The sequence below is a fragment of the Poecile atricapillus genome, chromosome 7, assembly GCF_030490865.1.
Source record: "Poecile atricapillus isolate bPoeAtr1 chromosome 7, bPoeAtr1.hap1, whole genome shotgun sequence".
Classification (NCBI taxonomy): Eukaryota; Metazoa; Chordata; class Aves; order Passeriformes; family Paridae; genus Poecile; species Poecile atricapillus.
Genome location: NC_081255.1, coordinates 3,656,673 through 3,674,752, shown reverse-complemented (window position 1 = coordinate 3,674,752; position 18,080 = coordinate 3,656,673). Strand labels below are relative to the sequence as shown.

Below are 18,080 nucleotides of genomic sequence, written 5' to 3'. Positions count from 1 at the left end.
AGTGCCAAGCTGTATTTATGATATAAAGTGGAAACCATTGTCAGCCTTGCTAGGGAAGTGCTAAATTCCTTCAATTTACTGTTTCCTGTGTTCTAGGAACATCAGAATTTAGGGACTACAGAATTTTGGAGCAAAGGCCCTTTCTGCCTCCTTCGAGGAGTAAGGGACAATCTGCAAGTGTCCTGCACCCAGTTCAGGGATCAGCAGAGGTGCTGCCCATGCAGGCAGAGGGATGTGATTGCTTCAAAGGCAAAAACCACAGAATTGACAGCCAGGGTGGGCTGTGCCACTCTTCCTATTTCTTTTATAACAAGAAATCAGGACTATTGAGGTGTTTATTTCTGTGTCTGATCACGTTCCTGACATTCCTCCTCCCCTGGGATGCTCCTTGCATGGATGGATGACTGAAGGACAAGGGACACATGGTGGCACCAAGTTCTCACCCCTCCTATTAAAATTGTATTTATTAATTTATGCCAGTGGTTGTATTGAGGGCCTTTTGCTCAATTGCCACCTTTCCATTTTCCATGGAGGCCACCCAAAGGTGTGACACCCTCCACCCAAAGGACTTGAGCTGCTCTGACTGAAATTCAGCCACAGCTGCTGCTCGTGCCATCAGTCACATTGGCTCAGAACTGCTGTGGCAGGAGTTCCATTTTCTCCCAAAATGCTCCATGAAAAGGTAATGTTAATAAACATTTCCAGCTGGAACGGAGCCAATAAAACACTGTTGGCCTGCAAAAATTCACCCAATTAATGCCCAGCATGGAAAAGTTAATCTTTCCTAATGCTTTGGTGGAGAGTGCAGAGTGATGGGCTGGGGCCCTTGCAGAGGAATTCTAGCCAAAATTGTGCCAAAAAAGTCTGTGTGGTACTTGCTGGTACCCACAGGTGGTTTTGAGGAGCAGTGGGGCCACCCTGGGATGCCTTGGATGCCCCAGTAGCTGCCACTACAGGACATACCTGATGGCAGCAGTGCAGGGCAGGGAATGAGAAGCAATCCAGAAAACCAGATTCATCCTTAAAAAACCCAGCCCAAACCCTACCCCAGGATTTCTCTGCCCTTTGCCTGGGGCTGCCATCAGTTGGGAATATCAGGCTGGGAAGGAGACAGCGGATTTTGGGCACAGGTCTTGGCCCAGGAGATGCTTGGGGGCTCGGGAAGGGACATGGAGCAGCAACGTGGGTGAGAAAAAGGATGAGCTGGTGATGCTGAATTTGATGCATTTCAAGACTCCCCTGTGGACCTCCTGGAAGGCAGATTGATGGTATGAGATACGCCTGAGGCTCCCCTCTGAAGCAAAAGCCATTTGCTCAACGTCCTCTGGCCCAGTACTCCTCATGATTGAAGAAAATGAGCAAAGAAGGCTTAGAAAGGTTTAAAGGGGGGAAAACCCAGGCAAAAGATACTCAGGTGAGGACAGAAAAGGCATCTCTGCCCCATGCTAGCTCTCCAGCACTTTTATGTAATGGAGTACAGGGCTCCCCATGTTCCTTGTGGGGCTGGACATGGATTCTCTGACTGCCAGGCTGGAGCATCTCCCTCAAATGATGTCAATCTTCACTGCATTGGTATTACAGCATCATAAAAAATTACAGAGCTGCTATTTTAGGTAGCAGCTCCCTCCAAGTCAAGTGAATAAATGCAGCTCCATATGACTCACTCTGGGGGATTATTAATAGACACAAAAGCAGAATGCCAAAACCCCAGGAATATGCTGTGTTCCCACACAGAGCTTTCTAGCTCCTTGCAGCAATGGCTCTTGAGAACTTTAGGTCTCAAAATTTAATATACACATATAGTAAAATAATTAAATATATAAATTTTCTGTTGACCTTGCACCTTGAAGGCTTTAGCAGGGGGGTTTCTGCAGGGATGAAGGATGGTTGCTCCAGGGCACCAGGCTCCATCTGGGATGGCAGAGCAGCAGGGTGGAGAAAGGGCGTCATTTCAAGAGGGAAAATCACAGACTTCTCCTTTGGCTGCCATGGGTGTCCATGAGGCTGGGGTTGGAGTTGGCTTTTGTGAAGGAGGTTCACAGTCCCACAGGTGTTGGTGATGAAGATGATGATCCTGAGGATGATGACGATGGTGACCCTCCCATCTTCAAACTCAAAGTGAGCATCTCTGTGGTTCTCATGGGTAGATGTGTGCAGCTAGACTGAAAGAAAATAATAGATTTTTTTATAAGGCAAAGACACTAACATCTTTGAGTTATATCGATTTTCCCATCTTGCAGTACCCTGAGCTGGGGCTTCTTTCCCTTTGCCACAATAGTACAGTAACAATAACAGCAATTTCACTCAGTGCTTAACTTTTTGGATGTCAGATCTCCCCAAAAACAAAGAAAATACGGTGCCCTTCCAAAGCCATCCTTGCATTTCTTGTGTCCTCTTCCCCAAACACCTACAGAATTAAATTGCCAGATAGAGATTTCAGCCTGAAAAAGGAGAGTTGCCCAGCAGTACCAGGATCCAAAGTTCAGTTCTCCAAAAAGCATCTTCCATAAAGCCACACTGGCAGAAGTGCCATTAATCTGTGCTTCCTCACTGAACACCTTAAAATTGCTTGTACCACGCAATGACCTTGGCTAAGAGCAAAGCTTTTGATTTTCCAGAGTGCAATGCTGTTACTTCCCCCCTGGACTGGGGCTACTCCAGACAGGTAAAGCAGAGGGAAGCATAGTTCAGACTCCCCAACACCCTACAAAGGACTTGAGTCAGGGCACTGGTTTTATAGTCATGGAATTCCAGAATGGTATGGACTGGAAGGGACCTTAAAAATCATCTTGTTCCATGGGCAACCTGGAACAAGGTTGCTTCCTGCCATGGGCAGGGACACCTTCCACTATCCCAGGTTGCTCCAAGCCCAGTCCAGCCAGGCCTTGGACACTTTCAGGGATGGGACAGCCAGAGCTTCTCTGGGTACCCAGTGCCAGGGTGGAACAGGAAACCACCCTTTTTGTGCAAAGCCCATTTGACATTTGCTCTTTGACAGACACACACATCACTAGTGTGTCAACCAGGCTGATCTGGAGTTGAGTCATTGCTAACTCCAAAATGAAAGTGACAAATTACTGTTTTACAGACCTGGGAAAACCAAAATAGCTGAGAACAGAATATTTATCTCCAGGTAGATTCTTGTGTGATGACACAGCAGTGTCTTGGGTCTCACCTGGTGCTTCATCCACCCCTTCGCTCCTGTCTCACCATCCAGAGTTTAAATACCTGTTGTACTCTGGGGCCAGTTGTCAGCCTGGGTGTTCTTACAGCAAGAAAGAGGCACACTGCAGAAAATCCTGGGATGCTGCTGATCTCTCCCCTACAGCTGTGGCAGCACTGGTACCATCCAGCTGCTGAGGTCAGAGCCCACCCGAATGCAAACAGGGGCAGTAGGATGAGGGCATTCCTGGGATGAAGATTGCACCTCTTGTTAATGCACTGCTGCTCCTGCTGTTCACAAGGGCATTGAGAGGTGCAGTGACTCAGCCTGCAGCTATGCCACCCATCCGTGGCCACTAAGGCCTTGTGGCAGGGGAGGACACAGAGGTGGCTTTGCTGGATCCTGGCAGGGATTCAAAATAATTCAAAAGAACCAAACCTCTAACTGAATGCAAGGGAAGAAATTAACGTTAACTGGAGGGTGGAAGGGGCTGGGAGGGGGCACAGGTGAAGTGGAGCTCCCAGTAATTAAACAAGAGGGTGGGCAGCAGCTCCTCAGTTCCCCTCCCAATGCTTGGGGCAGGCTCAAAGGAGGAAAACCAGCACCACTCAAATGGGCTCTGGACAAAGGAGAAAGCACCTCAAGGGAAGAAGGTTGATTGCAAAACCCCTTCACAATTTTCTCCAAGATCCCTGAAAATAATGTGGAGCCCAGGAAGTACTGCATCAGCCTCCTAAAAAGAAATTTAGGGCTCAGATCCCTTCCCTGGCACTTCTTTTGAGAGGAACCTTGAAATCCCATGTACAGCTAAGCACAGCATACCAGATAGGAGCCAGTTTTCCTTCTCTTCCCAGCTTCCTTTCCACACCACTGAACGTATTTGAGCAGAGCAAATGGGAGGTAGAGCTCCAAGGAGAGATGCATTTTCAGCCAGAGTAATCTGCTTATGTTATTACAGACCTTCAGTGGCCACATATATTTAGACTTCTAACAAAATCTACCAGTGTTTTGCAATGGTGGAAGAATTATAGCGGGTTCCAAACCTTGTGGCCACCCTGGTGCCTCCTAGCCAGCAGCACAACAGCCTCCCCAGGCCCTCACAAATATTGCCATCTACAGCAGGGAGGCTGTAATTCATCCAGAAGTCTAAAGCACCTGCTGCTGGTTGGAATACAAGCACAGGCATTTACAATGGGAATTGCTTTTCCTCTCTCACAAAATGTCCATTAAAGTGCAGGTCTCCCATGCCAGCAGCAACAGCACGGAAAATATTAAATAAAATAATTATTAAAACTAAGAGGTGGCTGAAAGAAAGATCATGATGTGTCTAACACAGTGTTTATGTGAGGACATTTACACACAAGATGTTCAGCACCTGGACAAGGAAATGTTTCAAAAGAACAGATCCAACCCCCATCACTCCTGCACTACTGTGAATGCTTTCCAAAGTGCTTTGCAGAGAAGGGTTTGTGGGACCAAGCCCCAGGACTCTTTACTAATTGAAGTGTTTTAAATAATTAAAATGCACAGTCTCTCGACTCTCCCAAGTGTAGTCACCTGCTCAAGAGCTGGCATAAATTATGGAAAAAAATCATATCCAGGAGGAGAGAGACACCACCATGAAGAATTCATCACTGAACCCAATGGCTCTGCAGCACTGTGAGATGCCACAGCCCCAGAAACAGCAATGTGATGGGAGGGAGGCAGAGAAACTTTGTCTCCAGGGAGATCAGGATACTTGTGAGGGGCTGCCAGGCCAATGCAGCTGCTCAAATGAGCAAGGATTTACAGAAATCAGAGCTGGTTGGTGGTTTTTGACCATTAACAGGATAAAAGTGAATATGCCACAGAGGACCCTGACACCGAGCTTTTATTAAAGGAAGATGTTGAAGCTTGTCTGAATCCTGGTTGTCTGAATCCTGGAATACAGCAACCTAGAATACAACAATGGGCTGAGGCTGCCATGGGGCCTGGGGAGCCTGCAGAGCTCAGAAATAGTTTCTACCTTTAGGAAACAGGTTGATTTGCAGCCTCACCGTTGCTGCTTGTAAAGCTGCTCCTGCTGCTGGATGGGCTCACAGCCAGCCCTTCAGGAATGGAAGCAATTCCCAGGTCTGTCCCCCCCTGCTCATCCCCTGCCCAAAAGCCAAAGGTAAATCCAGTGCAGGGATGGCAGCAGGAGGGAGATGGGGGTTTCTGGAGATATTCCAGGTACAGCATAGTACTGATGGGGAACAAAATCTTCGGATGTGGACTGTCCAGTCTCAGAGTGGACATTCAGGGAAACCACTTTAGTTAAGAAATTCAGCAATAACTTAAGAGATTTGCAGAGGTCACAGGTGATCTTGAAGGGACTCAGATCCTTTAGAGTGATCTGACTTTCAGAAAGCCCAGTGAAAAATGGACAATATTTGGGCTGAGTGCCCCCTCAAGTATCAAGTAACATCCTAAGAGATGTTAATGCACCCTCAGTCTGGTCCACACCCATCCCACAAATGAAATCAACACAAATCAATGACAGCAAACTACACTGACAAAGCTTCTCCACTGGATGCAGTGCAAACCCTGCCCTCATATGGCATCAAAGCTGTAAGAAATATCAGCACAGGTAACAATCTTCTTTGAAATAATAAATACAAAAGGTGTATTTTTTCCTTTTTTTTTTTTTTTTTTAACTCATTACAGCATTTGTTAAAAATATTACATCTGCTTTTGAGAAGGTAATATCCTCTCCATTTAATATGGAAAAATAAACTCTACAGGACACACAACACATCCCCCCAGTTGGCACAGAGCTGCTTTAAGAGATCAGATCCACAGGATACATCAAGGCGGAGGAGAGGTTTGGTCTTCCTTGTCCCCAAACTCTTAAAACATCGTGTTGTAGGAATGGTAAAAGACAAGAATACATAAAAACAGTAAAATGTTTATTTTCTTAGAAAAAAAGAGATTCAAAATGATTGTGATCACACTCCCATTCGTGCTCAGCAAAGCCAATACTGCAAGCTTAGTCCTTGATCAAGATACCTTTTCAATGAAACTTTTTTCCTCTTAAAACACTTAAAGTTCCTGCTCCTGTATCACTTCCAGTATTTCAGTGATAACATGCTTTTAATGGATAATAGTTTCTCAGCTTCTTCTCAGCTAAGAAACAACGCCTGCCATGGCAAAAACATCCCATCTCCAAAGCTTGGAATCACCAGCACTAACAAGCACTCCGGCCCCAACATGGACGGACACACAGCTCAGGGGTGTTTCTTAGATGCTTGGATGTTCACTTATGGAAGCTTGGTATAACACTACCTCATCTGATAGAAAACAGGCCAGAAGCCTCAATAAAATCAACAACGTCTTTTGGATTAACTTTTAAGGATTTGCTGCATATCTGGACACAGAAAAAAAGTGAGAAGTTGCAACAAGTTTTAACTAGCAGCAACAGAAACAGTTCCTTAAGAGTTCTTAGCAATATTCCTCATGTGTTCATTAGGAAACACTGTAACTGAATGGAGCATATAATGTGGAAATGGTCTTCTTCTGTTAAGGAGTGCTGTTCACTCGAGCAGACGTCCCATAGGTTGTATCCAGAAGGCTGGGTTGGATCTATTTACACTGGAGGTGCTCCTGGGGCGAGTGCAGAGCTGGCACTATGTGACATCCTCCTCCTCTGAACAGTAGTCACGACCCTGCAGGGACAAAGGCCAGGCAGTTGGTACACAGAAACAGCACACAGGAATAAATCCAGAGAACACTTACTGAGAGCAGTTCTCTAAACTTGGGGGGGTTGAAGTTCAGAGCTGGGTAGAAATGTTAGACACAAGGAATTTGCAGGAAACCAGGATAGAACACACTTCCCTTTCTGTCACTATTAATCTGATAAATATCATCCCCCATATACTGAATTCCAGGGAGGGGGGGGGTCCAACAAACTGATTTACAAACCTGCTTTATGTAAAGATCCACCTTGGACACAGCCTGGAGATTTGTTGTGAAAGGATAATCTCTGAAGCAAAAGCAACAAAGCACATAATCCTACGAGCAACACAAGGCAGCTGCTGTGAACAGGAATCCCTTATCTGATAACCTCCACGAAAATTTAGCCCCAGAGCAAAAGATACCATTCATATTGAAATTATTCTTGTACTACAGGGGATTCAGCCTAAGCTTCACAAAACACGCATTTCTTATCAGACCAGTCATGTTATGCCATCTATCCCATCCCAAACATGGGTGTGGAGCAGCATCTCTCTGGGGATTCCCCTTGGGATTGTCTGGAGAAGGCACATCCCATCCCTCACTACCCAGTTCTTGCAGAGCAGCAAGAAAGGACCTGCTGGGAGCCACTGTCCTTGTTTCCCTGCACAAAACCAGCTGGAGCTGAGCTGTTCAGTACAAGCCACCCAGGGTATCTTGCATCAAACAAGTGCCTCAAATGCAGGACCCAAAATCTCAACCTCTGGACTATTTCCCATTGTTCCTGTGTGCTGGGTGTATCACCTGGGCTTCTGGAGAAGAAGAGCTGGAAAGACAAGAAAAAAAAAAAAAGGGAGACGTGTTTCTTGACAGAGATCAGTTTATTTGGGACACACAGCTGTGCTGCACACCAGGAACAAAGGCTCCAAAATGTCTCTGCAGTCCCAGTGCTGATGGTAGGACTGCAGAGCTGGATTTGCTGAGCCCAGACCCAGGAATGTGCAGTGCTCTGACAACTCCCTGCGGCCCAGCACTGAGAGCAGAAGGATTTTCTAAGTACATTAAAATAACCCCCAAGAAACTCATCAGCCCAAATTCTGACTCAGCAATCACTGACCCAGAAAGAAAGGAAAAAAATTTAGATTTTTTTAGATCAACTAAAAGCTTCGACTCAAAAAGAAGGAACACTGAAATTCTTGCAGTGAAGCACAAATCTGTCAGTTTTCTTCAGGCCAGGGACCACATTTGGACAAATCCACTGAGCTGGTGGTGACGAAGGCTTTGTCCAAAATGCTTCAGAGCTGTGAAAGGCAGCAGCAGTGACTGAGGACAGAGCTCAGGGCATTTTCAGGACATCCATTTACCTGCTCAAGAGGGAGCCCCAGCACACCCCACTGGTGGCAATCACTGCTATTAAAGCCTCAAGCAGACCCAAATATGACAGAAGAAAAGCCATCCTGCACTTTTCCACTCCTACTCCTCCTGCTCTTCTTTTGCTTCTGGGTTTGCTCTGTGGCTGCCAAGTGCATCAGTTCTCAAATGGATGCCAAGGAACTGCTCCAAACAAATGTGCTGAGCAAGCCCTAGCCATGGCACAGACACACCACTTCCCACCAAGGCCTGAAGGCTACCAGGAGCTGGACTGATCCTTCCAGACACGTCACTTCCATCTGCACACTGCTGGGGATGGGGACACATCTGTATTCTTTTGGTGACCCAAGCAGCTCAAGTGATGCCCAGATTGCAGTGAGTCCCAAAGGTGCCCAACAGAGCTTTGGTCTAAATGTTACTCCCCAAGTGCATTTTTTATCAGTAATAACCATGTCAGCATTGCTCAGGAAGATCACTGAAGGAATAAAGTGCCCTGTCACCACAGCCTTCCCTGCTGCACCAGAAGTCCAAGGCAAGGGTTGTACCCATGGTACTGCTTGGGCAGAGAGGCTGCCACTCCCTTCTGGCAGAGGAAAGGCAGCTTCAGCCCCAATCCAGTAAAATACTTCAAAATGTCCATTTTTGACCCATTGGTTGTTTCAGAGGATGTTTAACAGATGCTGGAGGAGATGATCCCTTGATCACTGAGAGGCTGCTGTGCTTGAGATGGGCAGTTATCCTGGTGGGCCTGGGAACACCTCATAGGAAATGGTCAGCTAAGAGTTTGCAGAAACCACACTGCTCTAGTGGAAGTGTCCCTGCTCGCTGCAGAGGTTGGACCAGGTGGCCTTTAAAGGTCCCTTCCAAACCAAACCACTCTCTGATTCTATGATTCCATGACTGGCAGTCAGGATCTGTCCAGGCCCCAGGTTCCTGCATCCATAGGAGCCAGAGGCACAGAGCAGGTGGCTACTAACAGGAATGTATGGCCCACCCATGGACTAAGTAAGTTGTGGGTTCAATCCCTGCATAAACCATTCACTTAAAAGTTGGACTCAATGATTCTTGTGGGTCCCTCCCAATTCTGTGATTTCTGAGAAGTTTAAATGATTGAAAGTGTAAATTAACTAACTTGAAGAAGATGAGAACTCTAATATGTGCCTCCAAGTCCAGCTAATTCCTGAGGAATCCCATCTCCCACCTCTGCAGTTTCAAAATACAACTGTCAGCTTTTGTACATTTCCACAGAACACTGTGAGTGTTTCTAAATGAGTGAGTGAATTTAAGGTAAATTAAAAAGCAGCCTGATGATCTTTTCCTCCTGCCTGCACCCAAACCAGAAGGGCTCATCCCTCATCTCTCCCCTTGCTGCTCCCCTCCTGATGCTCCTCCAGGAGATGCATCGCAGCTCATTATATCCTTTTAGGAAATAAAAAGAGAAAGAAAAAAAATGCAGGAAAAAGGCCTTTTCCCTATTGTTTGGGTGACAGGCCAATAAATAACACCGCCTGGCTCAATGGCCCCTTGTGCTGGAGGACTGGGCCAGCAGAGGTGGAACAGAAGGGAAGGGAGGACAAGGATGGAGGGGAAGCAGGGGAGGGAGAGGAGAGGGAAGAGGCAGGGGAGGGAGAGAAGTAAGGGGGATGAATAGGTGGGAGGGGAGGAAAAGGAGGCAGGAGAAACAGAGGAGAGGGAGGAGGCAGAGGAGGGAAAGGGCCAGGAGCAGCCCTTTCTCCTGGGCTGGGCACACAGTAGCCCCTTTGAGGGGCCCGGCTGGGAACCCTTTTCATCAGGCTGGTTTTGTTTACAGTGCTCTCAGAAAGGACGGGAAGAAAATACCGGGAGGCGGCACTAAATCATTGTATACCGTGCTAATTTTTGTCCGTTTCTCATTTTGTTAGGGAAAAATCAATGGAGTCATTAAGAGCAATCCACTTTGCTAATGAGTTTCAGCCTAATCACTGTCCCCTCCATACTGGGTTGGCAGCCCATTCCCAAGGGCACTCCCTCCATCCCATACAAGGAGCTGCTTTGTGTCCACTCCCCGCTTCCAGGCCCAGCGTTCCTAACGAGGGATGCAGGGAGCTGCTGCCAGGCATCCTTCCCACGGGCTGGGTACATCCCAGCAGCTCCCGGGGGCCAGGTGAGTGGACTGGTGGAGAAATCCCTGCACACCCACCCCAGCTCTCAAGAGCAAACCGACCCACAGTGACATCCCCCATGGGTGGTAATACCGTGTCCCAGGCTCGGGGTACTCATCAGAGCTCACAGCAACACATCTTCACACTTTTTATTCTCATTTTTGTCTGTGAGCTTGTTTGTATTGTGATTATTTTTTACAAACCGCTGTAGCCATGGAGAAGACAGTCTATGATGATGGGAGCAGTGATGGTTTTCCTCTGGTACAGCTGCCCAGGATCGTTTTGCCATGGTCCCTTTTGAACCACAAAGCCAGAGGTGCTTCCCTTGTGTGGTTACAATTTTCAAATATAATCCCAGGAATTGCTTGTCAGTCATTCCATTACCCCTCAGCCTTTTTCCTACAGGGAGACAGCTGCCTATACACTCTGCCACAGCCTCCAGTAATAACATACACTTCAAGGAGATGATTCCTCCAGATCATTGTACTGCTCCATGTAGGATTCAGAGACAGCAGTTGTTTTTCCAACCATTTTCCAGGACAGCCATCATCAAGATGTTTTTGCTAGCAAGCACTAAGTGGATACATTTTGCACAGTCAATACTTCATATGTTACAGCTTTTGATTTTTATTTCTATTTCATGCAAGCCCTGGTGGGATAGGGCCCCTTCAGGACAGTGGACTTGAGCTCACATGGCGGTGCCCAGGATCAACTCTGCTCTGAGCCACCCCATGCAATTCATGGAATCCCAGAAGGGTCTGGGACCTTAAAGCTCATCCCAGCCTCACCCCATACCATGGGCAAGGACCCCTTCCACTATCCCAGGGTGCTCCAAGCCCTGTCCAAGCTGGCTTTAGACACTTCCAGGGATGGAGCAGCCACAACTTCTCTGGGCACCCTGTGCCAGGGCCTCCCCACCTTCAAAGGTTAAGAATTTCTTCCCAGTATCTCATCCAACCCTGCCCTCTGGCAGTGGGAAGCCATTCCCCCTTGTCAAACAGTACTCCAGGCCCTTGGGACAAGTCCCTCTCCAGTCTGTGTCTGCCATTTCTTTTCAGGGGGTAACATGGAATTTGCATGGAGCCCTGTGAAATCAGAGTCCAAATAAATTTGAGATGTAGAAAGAGGTGAAAAACAACCAAAGGCTGGAGAAACTTTAGGAGAGACAGGTTAATTCTTCACTGTGTGTTTCGCAGCCAATCTTTTTGAATCCAAATGCAACATCTGACTACATTAATCCTTGATCTATCAGACTGGAGAGAACCCAGGCCATTAATTTACTTGCCTGAATACCAACACAAATGGCCTGATACCAGGACATGTTTCTGGCTTCTTAATCAGAGCTGATAGTTCAAAACTAGATTAATCCCACCATAGGAGTGCAGTGATTGTCCCAGTCCTGGCTGCAGCCAGTGGACACCATTTCTCCCCTGCTGGGCACAGCAGATTGCAGATTTATCCAGCAGCAGCCGTTTCCTTTAGGGTGACTGTTCAATCATTCTCTACTTCCTTCTCTGGTTTCCAAAGCCATATTTCTGTGTATTTCTGCCTTCATCTCTCAGGTCAAGCAAATCACTTGTACTCCTGACCCACAACATTCTAATTTACTCCAGGGAACCCTCTCCTCAAGCTTAATTGCTGCTATTACCTGTTGCTCATCCTCCACTGGAATATATTTCTGTGATTTCAGGCTAATTTTCAATAAATGATGATAAGGCTGACAGCAGATGAGCTGTCTCCTTCCCGCTGCCTGTCTCTGTTCCATTTTCCCCCTGAACTCACCACATGTGCTTTATGTGTCCCAAAGCAAAGCCCGTGACTCTACTCACAAGAACCTCAGCAAGTGGGAAGCCCCAGGAAGACTTGCTGCAGCTGCTGGCAGATGTTGGCAACATTTCTACCACCACTCAGGGTCTCATGCTGCACACAGGTTCTTGGTCTTCCCCTTTGCTCTCCTCTCCATGGTCTGTCACAGGTCAGAAAGTGTTTGGACAACACTTTCAGGCATGTGGTAGGATTCTTGGGGCTGTCCTGTGACTCCATGGTCCTTGTGTCTCTGCCAGCTCAGGATATTCTAACTACAGCTACAGTAGTACAGTAACTACAGCTTCTTGTGCTATCAACTTCTCAGTTCTCTCCAGTTGCTCCCAGTCTCCTGTCTAACCTGTAACTCTGGCTTCTCCTCAGGTCTTAGGAGTATTTTTACCTCCAATTCTGGTGTTTCTGAAAGGACTGGATTGACTCCAGCAGAACCAATATCTAAGCCTACATTTGAGGCTGACTTCTACATTCTCAGTCAGCCCCACCCCAGCCCTCATCCCAGTATTTCTTCCTTCCAGCAAACCTTTTGAATGGCATTACCACCATCACAGGCAGTTCTGTACATGCCAGTTCAGCTCCAGCTCCTGAAGCAGGGACAGACTCACCCAGAGACAGAGCAGATGTCCCTCTCTGAACGACACAGTGTTTTGACACTGCACTTTGGTAGACAGAAGCTCCATGCTTCATGACATTCTGTTTTTTACCTTTGGGTGACATTTGCAGGAAGCAGTAGAGCTTTGTAGGGGCAGCCAGGAATGTGCTACTGGGAGCAGGACTTTCAGAAAAACTCTCCAGACTGTTTCAATAAGGCTTTTTTTGACTTCCAGGACTCATAAACACTTCCTGTTTGCAGCTGACGAAACACCAGCCGTGTTCTTTCCATTTCACACTTTGGCTGCAGGAGTTCTATTTCAGCTACCCTCCCTGTCAAGGGAATGGCTGTGCCAGGTCCAAGCACGCATGTATTGCTCCTGCCTAATGCTCACATGGCAGAGTTGCTGTTAGTCACTTGGATCTGGTGACACAGCACCCCTCAGGATCTCAGCGGACCTGAGGGTGTTTTGCTCCTGACTGGAGTTTTGGCAGCACAGCCCAAGGAGCAGCATCTCCATCACAAATCAAACAGCCATGGTAACCATGGGAACACCACAACATTTGGGACCTCACCAGCCACAGGCAACACCCCCCACACCTCTGCAGACTTTTTCAGCTGCCACTGGTGAGCTGCTCATGATACAATTCTTCTAAATGTTCAACTGCTGTCCTCCATCTCCCTGAAGAAGGGACTGAAAACGCTCTTTAGAGATCAGACAAAAAACTTTAGATTTTCCAACCTTTTTGGCATTTGTGACAACACCTGGAAAAAAAATGTGTTGCGAGCAAAGATGAATTAAAACCAGCAAAACTTCTTTTATGGAGACTATTTCCTCAGGCACAGGAGGTCCCCAGGGAACACAAATCCCACATTCAGCTGTGCCTTAACTCTTGCCAATCCCATCAGCTGTCAGCAACTTGGTCTCTTTGACAGATAAACTGTGGATTTCCTCTGAAGGACAATCTCCTGATCCCGAAGATAAATTATCCCCAAGATAAGTTAGCGCCGGAGATCATCTGGGAACATCTCAAAGCAGATCCAAACAGCTCCAAACACAGGAGACAGGGTCAGCTGCACCTCAGCGTGGCAGCTGGGGAATGAGGGTGTTAGTGCCCTGCCACAGACCTTGGGAACAAAAATTAACCCAAATTCAGAATTAGAATGCAGCCTGATGGCATTGTCTGGTCTGCAGATAAGATACATCTTTGGAAAGTCCATTTCACTGGAGATTCTGTGCTCAACATTATGGAAGGTGATCTGAATATTCATAGGGTGAATGCATTTATTCAAAGGAGATATAGCTGGTATTATGGATATGTAGAAATTCTACTTTTAAATGCTTTAGGTTACATAAAATCATACCCCTGTAAAATACTGGGTACAGAAATATTCTTCTCAGGAATCTATGAACTCCTCACTTTTACTATTCCTCTTTATGTGTTCTTTTGTTTTCATAATTTTTAAGAGGAAAATAACAAATGTGTTGCTTGGGACAAATATGAGATATGCCCACTGTAGCACTCTGACTCCTAGGACCAGGAAAATTTCCCTTCTGCAACCAAACATGAGAATAGAATAGAATAGAATAGAATAGAATAGAATAGAATAGAATAGAATAGAATAGAATAGAATAGAATAGAATAGAATAGAATAGAATAGAATAGAATAGAATAGAATAGAATAGAATAGAATAGAATAGAATAGAATAGAATAGAATAGAATAGAATAGAATAGAATAGAATAGAATAGAATAGAATAGAATAGAATAAAAATATTTCGGTTGGAGGGGATCTACAATCATCAACTGCCTGGGCACTTCAGGGCTGATCAGAAATTACAGTGTGCTGTTAAAGGCATTGTCCAAATGTCTCCTAAACACTGACAGGCCTGGGGCATCCACCAGCTCTCATAAAGGAATGCTTCTTTATAACCAGTCTGAAACTGGGAGTAAAAATTAGTGTACTGCTACTGAGGAAGCAAATATTTAATATAAAGTATTAAACAAGATGCACAAATCCAAAATAGGCAGTGTAAAGAGTAAACTGGTGTGTGAACATCAGCCTCCCCATCTCCCTCAGCTACTCCCAGTATGAGCTTTCACTGCTGTCTCACAAAGAAGCAAAGGGTGTAATTTAAAAGGTTTCTGAAGCACACAAAAGCTGTTCTTAGGACAGTTAAGATATGCAAAGAATTATTCATTCTCTTCTTCAAAACATCTCCAGCACCATTATTTCACTGGCACAGCCCTGGGGCAGGGTTATCCATACTTCCAGCCACACCATCCCTTGGAGCCAGTGGCTATTTCACGGAGATTCAGCAAGAAATTCCTGGGGTATCCCAGCTACTACCAGCATTAAGATTCCAGTTGTCTCCCACAGAGATGAGATGAAAAATCAAATCAGCAATGACATAAAATCCCACTTTGCTCTTCACCTTTACTCAGCATGTATATCCTAAACATCTGAGTTAGCCTGCCATTAATCCCAAACCGGTAACATTCCCACAAAACAAAGGATTCTCTTAGTACCTCCTGCAAGCTCTTTATCCTCCTGGTCTTCTTTGCACTTGAACTATCTGACCAAGAAGCTGGAAGGGAAATCTTGGGCCAGAGCCCTCCAAATCATGGAGAACATGCAGAGCTGCAGCAGGCAGGTCACTGTCCTTGCCCTGGAGCTGGGAAAGCTGTGTCTGCCCCTGAGGGAGGACTGGATGTTCACATTACTGTGTCTTACCTTTTCAATCTTCTCATCAAGCATTCTGAAGAATTCTTGTTGGCTTTCAGAGATGTGCATGCTGGAAGGCAAAGGTATCAATAGTATCAATACCAAAAAGATTTCTTCCATTATAAAACAGCCCAGGATTGCTGAGGAGCCCAGCTGTCAGCTTCCACCCACTGTGAAAAATAAATCACTTTACTCTTTCATCTACAATGTCAATTTTTAATCTTTTTTTTCCCCCCTAATTTTTGTTTGCCCACAAAAAATTACTGCATTTAGTTCTGTGTACATATGCAACACTTGGGGTGGTAACTGGGATCCACAAGCATCCAGAGGACACTGTTCCCTTTTCCAGGCTGACTCCAGGAAGTTAATAGCCCAGTACCTCTCCCTTTGAGAGACAGAGCCCCCTCTCTGTCATGACAGGTGGTTTTCCAGGATTGCCAGCCTCAGCACCACAGAATGAGACACCTACAACATGAGGTGACTGTGTCCTCTTGTCCTGCCACTCATTATGGGGGAGAATGACAACTGCTACAACCTCCTGTCAGGGAGTTGTGCAGAGCCAGAGCCTCCCAGAGGCTCCTTTTCTCCAGGCTGAGCCCCCCCAGCTGCTCCCTCAGCCACTCCTGGTGCTCCAGACCCTTCACTTCTACTAATTCTGCAGCACCAAGAGGCTCAGTGATAAGATTTTGCATTAGTAAAGAGGGCTGGAAAATATTCTTTTTTCATTGTCAATAAAACACTAGACCCACGGGTCCTTCCCCATGGGGAACTTGCAAGCTAAAAGCACAGAAAGGATGAGGAGACAAGGGTGAGGATGGATGGTAGGTGGTATTTGGGATGTTTATTTATGTCAGGGGATGGTGAGAACCTCCTTCCTGCACGAGTAACACCCGTCCAGGAAGGTGGGGCTGGAGCATCCTCTGGACCTGCAGCAGGGATGAGGACGCAGGCTCACAGGGAAATGTGCCAGGGACTCCACGAACAACACAAAAAGATGCAAAAAAGGGAGGACGGGGACTGGTGCCAGTGGCAACAACGATGCCAAACGGTCAGAAGGACACACAGCTCTCGGGGATTTTTCCCAGTACAGAAAGCTGGCTCAGCTTGCTGAATTCCCACCCATCCCCTCTTCCTCAGGGTGATCCTTTCAGCTGGAATGAGTTAATGCTCTCCCTAAGTGCCCCACAATGGGCTGCACTTCCCCACAAAGCTCAGCATTGAGCCCTCCCTGCTATCGGCTGAACATATACAAAGATCCGCTTATGTAGGACATAAATGAAGCTCAGTTCACAGGAGGAGGGCTCAGAAATGGCATTAAAACCTAAAGCTGGTGATTCAGGAGCAGGAACAATTCACCTTTCAGTGGTTGAGGGAGTTCTTGTCCTCAGCTGTCTGCCTGCTCCTCATGTTCCCACCTCCACCTCAGATGGGAAAGAGATGCTTTTTTGGGACAGCTGACCCCATCACCTGCATGTTCAGGTGCCTTGGAGGGGGATTTTAGAGCAGTGCAGCCCTTTCTGAGTAGGCAAGTGCTCGAAAAATAGTCTTGCCTTTACAACATCATAAATTCAGTTTCTAATAAAATGAGAATACTGTAGTGGCTCATCCCAACCACAGTAAGAAAACTAGAAGGCAGGGGAAAGAAAGTATTGTGTAGTCATATCCATGAAAATTGCCACAGGATAATCCTACACATCTGGCTTAGTGGAAGCTGTCCTTGCCCATGGAAGGGAGGTTGGGTTAGCTGATTTTTCATGTGCCAGCCCAAACCATTCTGAGAGTCTGCAATTTGGCAAGGTAAAACTGGTCTGAAATAGCCATCTTCATTTTATGCTTTTAGGCTGCTGTCAGTCCCTGAGTTATGAACTTGTCCCAGGGTACTTGGTGGATGTGTTTGATAATTCAAGGTGTCAGTGGGGTGAGTTTGGTGATGAACAGACAGAGCAAGTGCCAGTGAAGTCGGGGCAAGGTGCAGGGGGAAGCCCTGAAGGTGTGCCAGGTACCAGGACTGGGTGTAAAGAGGAAGAACCAACCCTTCTCCCTCAGCCAAAGACCCCCACAAGGCTACTGCTGGCTCCCTACATCCCCTGGTTTTAGAGTCCAGGGCTCTGGATGGAAATATTTAAAACCTCCTGCAGGGGGAAGAGCCCTCACAATCTTACTTTACAGCTGACATCAAAATACTGTAAAAGAATTGATAATTTGGTACTTAGTCCATGTTTTGTTTAGAAGTAACATCCATTGTATTAGAACTAACAGAACAGTACTGTAAGATGCATCTAATGATCTATCAATTTCTGCTCTTCCAGCTGAGTGGACCTTTTCCACCCTATGCCACCCAGCTCTGAAGTCAGAATTGTCACAGTTTTTCGACAATAAACCTTAAAAAAAAAAATAAAAATTGCACATGGTAACAGCTGTTTGCTGACTTGGCAATTAGCAACTCAAACACATGTAGCCACTTTCTAAACAGAAATGCACTGATAGGTTGTGCAAACAGTGGAGCCTTGAGCAAACGCTGGAGGATTTACCCAACAACCTTATGTTACATACTGCACCTCTCTGGGAAGTTTCCT

The 18,080-nt window shown here is 46.4% G+C and overlaps 1 protein-coding gene across 4 annotated transcripts in view; it reads right to left on the bottom strand.

The window, feature by feature from the left end:
- Positions 1-6,069: 6,069 nt before the first annotated feature.
- The window catches only part of C7H1orf21 (chromosome 7 C1orf21 homolog), a 102,472-nt gene continuing 90,461 nt past the window's right edge, over positions 6,070-18,080 (bottom strand). For 2 of the 4 annotated variants that reach the window (XM_058842823.1, XM_058842821.1), the window contains 2 exons: positions 15,514-15,574; positions 6,853-7,679 (listed from right to left, as the gene is read on the bottom strand). In XM_058842823.1, the coding sequence (XP_058698806.1) occupies positions 7,458-7,679; positions 15,514-15,574 (283 nt within the window). In that variant the 3' untranslated portion in view covers positions 6,853-7,457. The other 2 variants (XM_058842824.1, XM_058842825.1) reach the window with 2 other exon arrangements.